The 13,868-nt window shown below is 44.4% G+C and overlaps 1 protein-coding gene across 1 annotated transcript; it reads right to left on the minus strand.

Annotated features, from left to right (window-relative positions):
- Window positions 1-9,303: 9,303 nt before the first annotated feature.
- On the minus strand, window positions 9,304-10,250 carry avpi1 (arginine vasopressin induced 1). Its single transcript, XM_072239696.1, has 2 exons — window positions 9,857-10,250; window positions 9,304-9,665 (listed from the first exon to the last, which is right to left on the minus strand). The coding sequence occupies exons 1-2, from the start codon at window positions 10,177-10,179 to the stop codon at window positions 9,545-9,547; spliced, it is 444 nt and encodes a 147-aa protein (XP_072095797.1). The 5' UTR covers window positions 10,180-10,250; the 3' UTR covers window positions 9,304-9,544.
- Window positions 10,251-13,868: the final 3,618 nt, after the last annotated feature.

Here is a 13,868-nt window from a genome sequence, read left to right on the forward strand (position 1 = left end):
TTGATGTGGATGGAGATTTGGTTAGCAGACAGGAAGCAAAGAGTGGGAATAAACGAGACCTTTTCAGAATGGCAGGCGGTGACTAGTGGGGTACTGCAAGGCTCAGTGCTGGGACCCCAGTTGTTTACAATATATATTAATGACTTGGATGAGGGAATTAAATGCAGGATCTCTAAGTTTGCAGATGACACGAAGCTGGGTGGCAGTGTTAGCTGTGAGGAGGATGATAAGAGGATGCAGAGTGACTTGGATAGGTTGGGTGAGAGGGCAAATTCATGGCAGATGCACTTTAATGTGGATAAATGTGAAGTTATCCACTTTGGTGGCAAAAATAGAAAAACAGATTATTATCTGAATGGTGGCCGATTAGGAAAAGAGGAGGTGCAACGAGACCTGGGTGTCATTATACACCAGTCATTGAAAGTGGGCATGCAGGTACAGCAGGCGGTGAAAAAGGCGAATGGTATGCTGGCAGCTATAGCGAAAGGATTCAAGTACAGGAGCAGGGAGGTACTACTGCAGTTGTACAAGGCCTTGGTGAGACCACACCTAGAGTATTGTGTGCAGTTTTGGTCCCCTAATCTGAGGAAAGACATCCTTGCCATAGAGGGAGTACAAAGAAGGTTCACCAGATTGATTCCTGGGATGGCAGGACTTTCATATGAAGAAAGACTGGATGAACTGGGCTTGTACTCGTTGGAATTTAGAAGATTGAGGGGGGATCTGATTGAAACGTATAAAATCCTAAAGGGATTGGACAGGCTAGATGCAGGAAGATTGTTCCCGATGTTGGGGAAGTCCAGAACAAGGGGTCACAGTTTGAGGATAAAGGGGAAGCCTTTTAGGACCGAGATTAGGAAAAACTTCTTCACACAGAGAGTGGTGAATCTGTGGAATTCTCTGCCACAGGAAACAGTTGAGGCCAGTTCATTGGCTATATTTAAGAGGGAGTTAGATATGGCCCTTGTGGCTACGGGGATCAGGGGGTATGGAGGGAAGGCTGGTACAGGGTTCTGAGTTGGATGATCAGCCATGATCATAATAAATGGCGGTGCAGGCTCGAAGGGCCGAATGGCCTACTCCTGCACCTATTTTCTATGTTTCTATGTTTCAGACCTTTCAGTTTCCCAAGAACCTTCTCCCTAGTATTCGCAAGTTCACACACTTCTGCCTCATGATGCCCCCAAACTACCTGCATGCTGCTATTGCCTTCCACAGTGAAGACTGATGCAAAATACTTATTCAGTTTGCCCACCATTTACTTCTCTCCCATTACTACCTCTCCAGCATCATTTTTCACTCTCACCTCTCCTTTACAGTTTACGTATCTAAAGAAACGTATCTAAAGAATTTGGTATCCTCTTGATGCACTATCAATTACTCCAAAAGACTGGAAGTAGAGTAAATACTGAAAGGCTTTTATTAACAGTAAAATGGACCCATATATGTCTGTCCTGGACTGTGGGAGGAGCAGTGACACAATCGCCTCTATTCAGGAGTCTGTGGGAGGAGCAGTCAGCAGAGGGGCGTGTCTAGACAGGTAACCCAGTTACAACCTATATACATGGTTTACCACACTTCTTTAATATTATTGGCTAGCCTACTTTTGTATTCCATCTTCTCCTTCTTAATGACTTTCTTAGTTGCCTTCTGTTGGTTTTTAAAGGCTTCCAAATGCTCTAACTTACCACTAATTTTTGCTCTATTATATGTAGGTATTCTAGAAATTCTCCCTCTTGGGATCCAGCTGCAATCTAATTTTCCCAATCTACCTGCATTTTGAAATCCCCCAATGACTATTGTAATATTGCACTTTTGGCATATATTTTCTACCTCCCACCGTAATTTGTAGACGGCATGCTTATTACTGTTTAGGGGTCTTATATAACTCCCATCAGAGTACTTTTACCCTTGCAGTTCCTTAGCTCTAAAAAAACGGCATCCGTTAATCTTGCGAGACCATGGATCTGCGCCTGGAAAGTCTTCACTCTCCAGGGTGCAGGCCTGGGCAAGGTTGTATGGAAGACCAGCAATTGTCCATGCTGCAAGTCTCCCCTCTCCATGACACCGATGTTGTGCAAGGGAAGGGCATTAGGACCCATACAGCTTGGCACCAGTGTTACTGCAGAGCAATGTGTGGTTAAGTGCCTTGCTCAAGGACACAACACGCTGCCTCGGCTGGGGCTCGAACTCATGATCTTCAGGTTGCTAGTCGAATGCCTTAACCGCTTGGCCACGTGCCCACACTATTATATGTAGGCATTCCTTAGCTCTACCCACAACGATTCAACATCTTCTGACCCTGGGAGTGGAGTGATGACAGTGGGAATGTACAGACTCCTTGCAGACAGCAGTAGAATTGCACCCAGATCGCTGATGCTGTAATAGTGTTATACTGTCCCCTACTGTGCTGCCCCAGGTCCATAGGAAGAACATACAAACTCCTTACAGATAGCCGCAGAATTGAACCTGCGCTGCTGGTGCTGGAAGAGCATTACAATAAATTGAATTGACTTTATTTCTTACATCCTTCACGTACATGAGGAGTAAAAATCTTTATGTTACGTCTCCATCTAAATGTGCCATGTGCAATCATGGTAATTTATAATAAATAGAACAGTCAATGTAATATAGAGTACACTCAAATCAGCATGAGTTCATCAGTCTGATGGCCTGGTGGAAGAAACTGTCCTGGAGCCCGTTGGTCCTGACTTTTCTGCTGCGGTAGCGTTTCCCAGATGGTAGCAGCTGGAATAAGTTGTGGTTGGGGTGACTTGGGTCCCCATTGATCCTACGGGCCCTTTTTACATACCTGCCCTTGTAAATGTCCTGAATCATGGGAAGTTCACAACTACAGATGTGCTGGGCTGTCCACACCACTTTCTGCAGAGTCCTGCGATTAAGGGAGGTACAGTTCCTATACCAGGCAGTGATGCAGCCAGTCAGGATGCTCTCAATTGTGCCCCTGTAGAAAGTTCTTAGGATTTAGGAGCCCTTACCAAACCTCCTCAACTGTCTGAGGTGAAAGAGGCGCTGTTGTACCTTTTTCACCACACAGCTGGCGTGTATAGACCACGTGAGGTCCTTGATGATGTAGATGCCGAGGAACCTGAAGCTGTTCACCCTCTCAACCCCAGATCCACTGATGTCAATAGGGGTTAGCCTGTCTCCATTCCTCCTGTAATCCACTACCAGCTTCTTTGTTTTTGCGACATTGAGGGAGAAGTTGTTTTCTTGACACCACTGTGTCAGAGAGATGACTTCTTCCCTGTAGTCCACCTCGTTATTGTTTGAGATAGGGCCAATCAAAGCAGTATCATCGACAAATTTAATTAGCAGATTGGAGCTGTGGGTGGCGATACAGTCATGGGTATACAGGGAATAAAGGAGGGGACTCAGTACGCAGCCCTGAGGGGCTCCTGTATTGAGAGTCAGAGGGTGGGAGGTGAGGGAGCCCACTCTTGCAACCTACTGGCATCCTGACAGGAAGTCCAGGATCCAGCTGCGCAAGGAAGGGTCAAGGCCAAGGTCGCTAAGCTTCTTGTCGAGCCTGGATGGAACTATGGTGTTGAATGCTGAACTGTAGTCCAAGAACAGCATTCTCACATTCTCCAGGTGTGTAAGGACGGTACGTAGAGCAGTGGCTATTGCGTCATCTGTCGATTGGTTGTGTCGGTAGGCTCCAGTTTGTGTGGTAGCATGCTGCAGCTGTAATCCTTGACCAGCCTCTCAAAGCATTATGCAGTGCTCTATGCAGACCACCGTGCAGTCCTCATTTTCCCGGTCCCTACCCACTCCATTTTGCTTGTGTCCCCTGAGTTAACTCCTGCCGTATGTGGTTTTATTTCTCTTGAAGGTGTGTGAGTGTTTTATCTGTGTCTGCTAATCCTAGACTTGTTATTCTAGTTCAAACCAGTTGATAACTTCAATCTTATCTTTCTGCTTTATTACTTTCAATGGGAAGTAAAGAAGTTCCTTTCACCGGGTAAATCTGGACTGTTTTAATTAATTTGTGGTTATTGCTTGCTTACAAGAAAAAAGCCATTCAGCCTCACTGGGTTCATATTGTTTCCTAGTAGAACAATCCCTTTGGACCCATTCCCCCTCCTATTGCCCTGTATCTTTGCAGCTTATTCTCTCTGACTTGTCAACTCTCCATTGATTATCACATATATATCTCTTTCCTCCTGAATGATGCAGTTCTTCCCACACACCCGTCCCAGCTTCCAGATATTGTGCTTCTATCACCTCCACCACCCACTCCATCTCCCCTTCACCCACATGCTCCTCCCATGGAGTCCCCTCTCCCTACTGTTCCCATCTCCCTCACTTAATTCCATGCTCCACGTTCCACTCCCATCGGATTCCACCATCGGCAGCCTTTTGCCACCTCCACACATCACCTCCCAGCCTCTGTCACTACACTACACTCCCTTCCTCCATCTGCCCATCGCCCCTCCTCACCTGGATCCACCTATCACCTCCCAGCCTCTGTTGCTCTTCTCACTCTCTCTTCCTCCATCTGCCTATTGCTCCTCCTCTCCTATCACCTGCCAGCTCTTGCTCACCCTTGCACCTCAGCTTCTGCTCTTCAGGAAGGCAGCATCCATCAGTAAGGACCCTCACCTTCCTGACCATGCCCTCTTCTCTTTACTCCCATCAGCCAGGAGGTACAGGAGTTTGAAGATCCATACTCAACATTTTAGGACCACTGAGGACAGTGAGCTGTTAACTGTACACTTGTGCCGTGCTTTATTACATATATTTTGAATTATATTCTATTAAGTTATTTATAGCATAATATTTTGGTTTATGTGCTGTGTGTTATACGTTGTGTGGGTGCACTGTGGTCCGAAGGAAGGTTGTTTTATTTGTTTGTATATATGTACAGGCAGATGACAATAAACTTGAACGTGACCAATCTTGTTCCCTTCTTGCACTCCTTAATATATATTTTAAGTATTTCTTATTGTAATTTATTGTGATTTTTAATGGATTATACTCTACTTCAAATTTCATGACATATGATAATAAACTTGATTTTGATTCTTTCAGTCTAGATGAAGGATCTTGACCCAAAACATCAACTATCCATTTCCTTCCACAGATGCTGCCTTATCTATTGAGTTCTTCCAGGTTTTTGAATTTTGCTTCAGTCTACCATCGGCAGTTTCTTGTGTCTCTGCTTTGATTGTTTCGCCATTAACACACACGAGGGGTGATTTGCAGTGGCCAAATAGTCTACTGGCACCTCCTTGGGATGTGAGAGGAAACCAGAGTGGCCAGGGAAAGCTCGCAAGGTCATGAGGAGGATGCATAGACAACACCAGAAGTTAGAGTTGCACCTGAATAATTGGGCAGCGAGGAAAGACCATTACCCATGAGACTGCTACCCACTGTGTTGGTTGTAGATATAGGGCAAGTGTAATGAAAATTAAAGTACCATTCAAGAGGGTCTAAGTTACAGGGAGAGGTTGACAAGGATAGATCTTTATTTAGAAAGAATATGCTGGCATTCACAAGTATGATCCCAGGAATGCAAGTGTTAACATATGAGGAGTGTTTGATGGCTCTGGGCTCGTACTCACTGGAATTCAGAAGAATGAGGGGGGAATCTCATTGAAACCAATCGACTGTTGAAAAGCCAAGATAAAGTGAATGTGGAGAGGATGTTTCCTAAAGTGAGGGATTCTAGGACCAGAGGGCACAACCTCAGAATAGAAGGACATATCTTAAGAACAAAAAATGAGGAGGAATTTCTTCAGCCAGAGGGTGGTGAATCTGTGGAATTCATTGCTACAGACGGCTGTGGAGCCAAGTCATGGAGTATATTTAAAGGGCAGGTTGATAGGTTCTAAGGGCATCAAAGGTAACGGGGAGAAGTCAAGAGAATGGAGCTGAGAGAGATAGTAAATCAGCCATGACTGAATGACAGAGCAGACTCGATGGGCTGAATGACCTAATTCTGCTCCTATGTCTTATGGTCTCATAGCTCCCCCCATTCTAAAGGATGAAGGTTCTCTCAATAAATACGCCTCAATTTATTCCTCAATCCAATTTGAAGAGATTAGGTTGAATGTTGAATTCACAATTGGGCTGAATAGCCTACTTCTGCTCCCATGTCTTATGGTCTAATTAGGACTAACTGAGCAGACAACATGGTTGGCAGGGGTTGGTTGGGTCAAAGGGCTTGTGTCCATGTTGTATTGGTCTATGACTCTAAGGTAATATTACTGGGAGATTCCTTTTAGTTAAGAGTATAATGAGATATGTAGAAATAGTAGTTAATGATTGATGGGTGTTGATATGATAACTCAGATATTTAGTTATTTATTTGGGGAGACAGCACAGTAACTAATCCTTCCGGCCCAATGATCGCACACTACCCAATTACACCCATGTGGCCAATTAACCTACTAACACATACGTCTTTGGACTGTGGGAGGTAACTAGAGCACCCGGAAGAAACCCAATGTTCAAACTGCTTACAGTGGTGGGAATCGAACCCAGGTCACTGGCATTGTGACAGCACTTCACTAACTGCTATGTCAGAGCTCTGGACTAATTATCTGGTGCTGAGTTCAAACCACCTGGGCAGTTCATGGGGATCATGCAATGACATAAGCTGAACTGGATAATCGACAGGCTGTTCATTCATTTAGACATTCATGAACCTGAAGAGAGTGAGACCTTCCGGAAAATACAACTAGCTGACGTTGTGTTTGAGTGTAGTGCTCCCTTAAAGGGTGGTGAGGCAGAGATTAAAGAATATCCAGACAAGCACTTGAAATAGAAGGCAATGGGGCAAGTTCTGGTAAACAGGATTAGTATAGGGGGCAATACATGATTGCTAGCATACATATGATGGGCCGAAGGGCTTCTTACTGTGCTGCATGATTCCGTGGCTCAAAGCAACATGATAGGTCTCTCAACCCTTTCAAAGTTCAAAGTAAATTTATTATCACAATGCATACATAGGTATGGCATGATATTTCGTTGCCACAGGTAGCTGTGGAGGGTGGGTCATTGGGTGGATTTAAAGCAGAGGTTGATAAGTTCTTGATTAGTCAGGGCGTGAAAGTTTATGGAAAGAAGGCAGGAGAATCAAGTTGAGAGGAAAATGGATCAGATGATGAAATAGCAGAGCAGACTCGATGGGCCAAATGGCCTGATTCTGCTCCTGCGTCTTATGGACTAGTCAATGAAAAGGTACGTGCTAAGACTGACAATGTGCTAAAGAAGATGGTTGAAAGATAATAACTATTTCTGAACTGGTGGTGCAGGACTTGTACCTCCTTCCCAATGGCAACAAGAAGAATAGAGCACTGCCTGGATGGCGGGGGTCTTTGATGATAGATGCTGGTTTCTTTTGGCAGTGCTCCCTATCGATGTGTTCAATGGCGGGGAGGGCTTTCCCCGTGATGGACTGGGCTGTATCCACTACTTTTTGTAGGTTTTTCCGTTCTTGGGCCCCTATAGACATTTGTCAAAGTTTCAGATGACATGCAGAATGTACGCAAACTTCTCAGAAAGTAGGGGAGCTGTGGCTGTCATGCTAGTTCCAGGACTGATATTCTGATATGATAACAATCATACGTGTCAGTAAATGAATAAAAGATTGTTATCAGCCCAGAGCCCATCCCTGAGTGATACTCAGTGAAATGGTTTTCCAGTATCTCTAGACGGCAAGTAAGAGTCATGAGGGATATACAGAGGGGTGAATAAGTTTTGCCTTTTTCTCAGGGTTGGGGAATACAGAAGGCATAGGATTAAAGTGAAAGAGGAGATTTAGTAAGAACTTGGGCAACTTTTACACGAGTGTGATATGTATGCAGAATGTATGTAGGAAGTGTTTGAAGCACATCTCTTAACATTTAAAAGGTACTCAGACAGGTACACAGATAGGAAAGATTTAGAGGGATATGGGCAAAAGAGAATTATTATCATGACATACTGTACATTGTGAAATTTGTTTTGCAGCAGTACAGTGCAGGACAGTAAAAAACTTGTACAGTAAGAAATGGATAAAAATGAGCAGTGTAAAAAGAGCAAAGCAGCGAGGTAGTGTTCATGGACCATTCAGAAATCTGATGGCAGATGGGAAGGTGCTGTCCTCAAGCTGTTGAGTGTGGGTCTTTAGGTTACTGTACCTCCTTCCAGATGGTAACTATGAGAAGAGGGCATGTTGTGGGTGCTAGGGGTCCTTAATAGGATTAGTTTAGATAGTTGGTTGCTGTGGATTAGTTGGGACGAAGGGGCTGTTTCTTTACTGTACAACTCTAAGTACAGTAACTAGTGGAACAGGCTCGTTAAGGAAGCATCTAAGGCAGTTAGCGCCTCAGTGATTTGTGACCGCTCCCCCCACCCCCACCCAGAATTGGACAGGTGCATGGATAGAAAAGATTCAGAGCAGGGGTTTCTAACTGTTTTTATGCTGTCCACCAATACAACAAGCCGTCCATGGGACACAGGGCAAACAGGACTAGCTGAGATGGGCATCTTGGTTGGCCTGGACCAGTTAGTTTGAACTCCATGCCATCACCCACCTCATCAACTATGAAGTGTCCGCAGCATTACTTTTAAATGTCCTTCATGCTAAGTGCCAATCTTCTGGTATATATATTTATTCGTGGCAATATTGAATTGTGTGCGAGTTGTACGTACTGTGTTGCGCACGTACTGTGTTGCGCACCTTGGTCCTGACAAGTGTTTCATTGTTATATAGGGTCAAATAATAAACTTGAACTTAAGGCAACAAACACGAAATGCTGGGGGATCTCAGCAGGCCAGGCAGCATCTACAGAGAAGAGTAAACAGTTGACATTTAGGGCTGACACCCTTATCAGATGTTGCCTGTTAACTCTTTTCCATAGATACTACCTGGCCTGCTGAGTTCCTCCAGCATTTTGTGCACTTCACGTTTCCAGCATTTGCCAGGATTCCTCTGTTGCCTGTTGAACTTGAGGGGTCTGTTCCTATGCTGCTATATACCATTCAGTCCATCATGTGCATGCTAGCCCCCTAGTAGAGTTACTTCACTGGCTGGCCACTGCTCTGCACATTGCCCTGAGTCTCCATTCCGGTGTTTCTAGATGCTGGAACTTTTCTCTTCAAACCGGATACTTAAGTAAGTAAGCATCAGAGATAAATTTAAAGTTTATAATCTACCCCCAAGACCCAAGCTTGGAAGACTAAAGTGTGGTGAATATTAAAGGCCGTATTACAAAATAAACAGGTGCACGTTCAATGAAAATGATGAATATAGATTTCACCCTGGCTTACGCAAAAAGAAATGCACAATGGTTTTTAATAATGACACAAATTTATTGAAACGCAGGACATTTTTCTCTATAAAACGGAATGATTCAAAAAGACAGTTTTAGTGTTCCGAATTTTAAATAAAAATTAAAGCAATATGGACAACAGTTTCCCAGGGGAAACGAAATATTAATACAGTAAGTTCATTTTCCCCCAATAGTTCGCAATTATTGCAACGTGGTTTTCGTAGAGTTGATGCAGCAGTTCGCAGTGACAGTCCCCGATTTTACAGCAGGTTCCTGAGCGACCTCTTTGTGATTAATCGCTTTCGCTTAATCTTGCTTCTCTGCGACCGCTCCACGACGCCGTTGGGTTCGTATTCACAACCCCAATCTCCATCCCTGATGCTGGGGAACATGACGAGAATTTTATACACACGCACACATTAAAAACTGCAAGTGAGAAACTGCGTAAAGCAAGTAAGAGCTTCAAAGCGATGCATATGCGTTGGGGAAAATTTGAGGTAGAGGTTTTCTTAAAATTATACAAAAGCAAAGGTTTTCCAGTTTTTTTGCTTGGTAAAAGTGCAAATAATTACCGCAGTTTGTTAAAGGCTTTCACCCAAATCAGTCCCAAGAACTCTGCGCCAGTTTTATTGTGCTGGAAAAAGAGCTGGGTCTTCTTCGATTTCAGCTCCATCAGAGCCTGGGTAAAGTCCTGGTCCCCGTGCTTTTCTCTCTCCCAGATGATTCTGGCTCTCTCCTCGGCGTTCTCGTCGCCGCTTTTCCTGAACAGCGCTTGCATCTGTCCCAGATTCACGCCTTGGAAGATGTTGGCCGATGCCTTCTTCCTGGTTTTGCGCTCCCACCTGCTTCCAAACCATGCCGGGCAGACGGGGCACGGAGCAGGGTAGGGCTCCATTCTGCAAGCGTCCAGCGCTAGCCAACGGCCTCCAGATCTCGATGCTCTGCTCCGTTCCAAACCACTCGCAACCGGTTGCAGCTTTTATTTGGATCCCGGAGGCAGGCTGCCGTCGCTCAGAATGATTGACATGCCAGAGCACCCTTTCCCGTGCGGGCTGCGGGGAGCGAAGAAACAGCTCGCCAATCCCGTGCCGGGAACTTAGGTCACGCCTTTATGATTGACAGCAGCAGGAAGCCAATCGGAGTCTCGAGAAGCCCGTCAATCAACCTGCTGCGGGGGAAGTGCATGATGTAACCTGGTAATTCTGGCGCACACAGGTTGGGGAAGCCGTTCTGGTTTGAGCTGGTTATAGTCGGCGTGTAGTTGTTCGTTCGGGATTGTGAAAAAAAACAGCTCCCAAGACGTTGTAAACAATGTTGAGTTTAGGGGTGGCTATGGTTGACAGGATTTGCAATGACTAACAGCAATTGCATCAGAATAAGATTTTTTTTTTAGTCTATGTATTGTAGTTACTTAATAAACTACCAAATGTAACTCACTTATAAGCAATGCGTTAATGTTAATGTCTGATTAATGCAGCTGATAAATGCATTAGAGTGTTACAACTATCCATGTCAAAACTGGATGCTCGAATTATTAACGTCGAGTTTATTGTCATGTGTACAATACATGTATGCACAGGTGCAATGAAAAACTTTGCCCGCACATAACATCATATAAGCAGCATTCACAAGAAAAACAGAATTAACGGTAGCTTTTAGTCCAAAGTGATCACTGTTGTGAATGGGTGTTTTTAAACGACCAGTCCTAACCATCTCTGGCTGTGCAGTAAATCATGAACACGAAATTCACGGATGCTGCAAATGCAGAGTAAACACACACAAAATCCCGATGAAGGGTCTCAGCCTGAAACGTCGACTGTTTATCCCTCTCCATAGATGCTGCTTGAGCTGCTGAGCTCCTTCAGCATTGTGTGTGTGTGTGTTACTCTGGCTCCACAGCAATACCTTTCACTTATGCACACAGCATTCATCAGAGGAGTTTCAACTTCAATCCCCGTTAACCCTCCTAGATTCCCTTCCTCCCCCACCCAAAAAAAATCTCAAGTTAACACTCTGGCTATGGATTGTACATTATCATTGCATAAGCAAAAGTAAAGCAGAAGAGAAACACGCATGCTGACATAACTACAAGAGGAACACACGTGATCTCATAGAAACATTTTGAATGTTGAAAGGGTTGGACAGAATAGATGTGGAAAGGCTGCTTCTCTTGATGGGTGAGTCCAGGACAAGAGGCCACAGTCTTAGAATAAGAGGGTACCCTTTTAAAGCAGAGATGAGGAGAAATTTTTTTAGCCAGAGGGTGGTGGATTTATGGAATTCGTTGCCACATACATCTGTGGAGGCCCGATCATTGAGGGTGTTTAAGGAGGAGATTGATAGGTATCTAACTAGTCAGGGTATCAAGGGATATGGGGAAAAAGCTGGAAACTGGAACTAGATGGGAGAATAGTTTAGCTCATGGTGGAGTGGCGGAGCAGACTCGATGGGCTGAGTGGCCTACTTCTGCTCCTTTGTCTTGTGATCTTGTGACATAAGAACAAGAGAAACACACGTGCTGTGATAACTACAAGAGAAACACACATGCTACGATAACTACAAGATATTTAGCCACAAAAGCCTCCCTCATCTCAGTGAAGCTGAGTAAATGAAGGTGGGCTGATTTATCAAACCACAGGAAGAACTCAGTGGGCTGAGCAGCATGTGTGGGGTGAGGGAGGAATTGTTAATGGTTCAGGTTCGGGATAATCCCTTCCCCTGCACAGATTGTTTGTTGCTCCAGATTTCAGCACCTGCAGCCTCTTGTATTTATAGAACACGGTCAAACATCCCAACACACTTCACAAAGAATATCTGCCGGTGACTCTGTTAGGTTTGGGTTGGGGTGATAAGGCACAAAGCTGTGTCAGAGAGGTCCCATTATAAAGAGAGAGTTTTAATGGCGGGGTGGAGAGGGGGCAAAATTCTGAGAGGGGATACAACTGTCAATGATGGAACAATGAAAAGATGGAATCACGGCAGCAGATGCAGTCTTAAACACGGAGAGGATTTCATGTTAAACAGAGTGGTACAAGGCTTTCCTCTGGGTGTTCTGGTTTCTTTGCACGTTTCCAAAGACAAGCAGTTCGCTGGGTTAATTGGCTGCTATAAATTACTACTGGTGTGTGGGTGAGGGGAAGACGGGGGTTGTTGATTAAAGTTTAAAGTAAATTTATCATCGAAATACGTTGATGTTACCTTATACTACCCGGAGGTTCATTTTCTTACAGGCATTCACAATAAAAAATTTTTTAAAACACAGTAGAATTTACAAAGGTATCCATACAATATCAAAGGCTGATAAACACCCAGTGTGGACCAGAAGACAAATGGTGCAAATAAATGAAAAGTACTGAGACTGAGAATGTCTTTGAAAATGAGTCTGGAATCAGTTTAGTGCTGGGGTGAGTGAAGTTATCCACACTGGTTCAGGAATTGCTGGTTGTAGAGTGATAACTGTTCCTGAACCTGGTAGTGAGGGACCTAAAATTTCTGTACATCCTGCCCGATAGCAGTAACAAGAAGAGGGCATGGCCCAGATGGTGGGGTCCTTGATGATGGATGCTGCTTTCTTAAATGGTTACTTTTTAAATAGGCGGCTGGCATAGACTTGGAGGGCTGAATGGCCTATTTTCATGCTGTATGAGTCAAAGAATCCACATAATAACTCGGACAATACTTTTATGATGTTTTAATTGACCTGTTCACCAGGAATTAAACAAAATAAAGGAATTTTCATCCTTCGCCAATAAGCTTCTGGCATTTTTAAAGCCACTGGATATGATAATTTCATTTTAAAGCTGCATTTACTTTATAAAATGAACACATTTATCTATACTTAAACAACCAGCTTGTAAAATTAAAATTATAAAAAAAGTGTCCTGATGAAGGGTCTCAGCCTGAAATATCAACTGATTATTCCTCTCCATAGATGCTGCCTGACCCTGTGTGTGTGTGTGTGTGTGTGTGTGTCGCCGCTCAGGATTTCCAGCATCTGCAGAATCTCTTGTGACTAAAACTTCATTGTCACTGTGTGTTTTTTTTACCTGCTTGTTATCTTTGGGCCTCAGAGGTTTGATACGTATTGATGGCTTGTTAGACTACGTTGGGAATTACAGACCCTCCTGACTGATGCGGCCGATGAAGTTATACACAAGCCCAGAGCAGGTGAGACTGGGAAAACTTTGAACCATCAACGAACAAGTGGATTTTAAAGGCAGTATTGTGATCTCTTTATGTGAAATTATATGGGAAATACTGCCAATTAATCCAACCATTACTCTACTCTCTCTCCCCCACATCTTCATCTCTCAGGGTGACCCTCTGTTCTGTCCTCTGTTCGCCTAGCCTTCCCCATCAACCCTCTCCACCGCCGCCCTTCCCCGTGGGAGTGAGCTCCACATTCTCGCCGTTCTCGGGGGTGGGGGGGAGATTCTCTGACCTTCCCCTTTGGACTTCTTGTTGACTCTCTGATGTGGATGACCTGTGGTAACCCTTCTTCCCGACAAGCAGAAACTGCACCCGCTCCTTCAGCATTTTACAGACTCCCCATTAGGTTTCTCATCAGCTTTCGTTTCGCAGGAG

The sequence above is a fragment of the Mobula birostris genome, chromosome 21, assembly GCF_030028105.1.
Source record: "Mobula birostris isolate sMobBir1 chromosome 21, sMobBir1.hap1, whole genome shotgun sequence".
In the NCBI taxonomy this organism is placed as follows: domain Eukaryota; kingdom Metazoa; phylum Chordata; class Chondrichthyes; order Myliobatiformes; family Myliobatidae; genus Mobula; species Mobula birostris.

Bases quoted from the DNA above. Each gene is read 5' to 3' on its own strand.
- avpi1 (XM_072239696.1), bottom strand. From the start codon at position 10,179: ATGGAGCCCTACCCTGCTCCGTGCCCCGTCTGCCCGGCATGGTTTGGA. The intron at 9,666-9,856 runs GTAATTATTTGC...CATGTTCCCCAG, and splicing joins AAAGCCTTTAACAAACTGCG to CATCAGGGATGGAGATTGGG.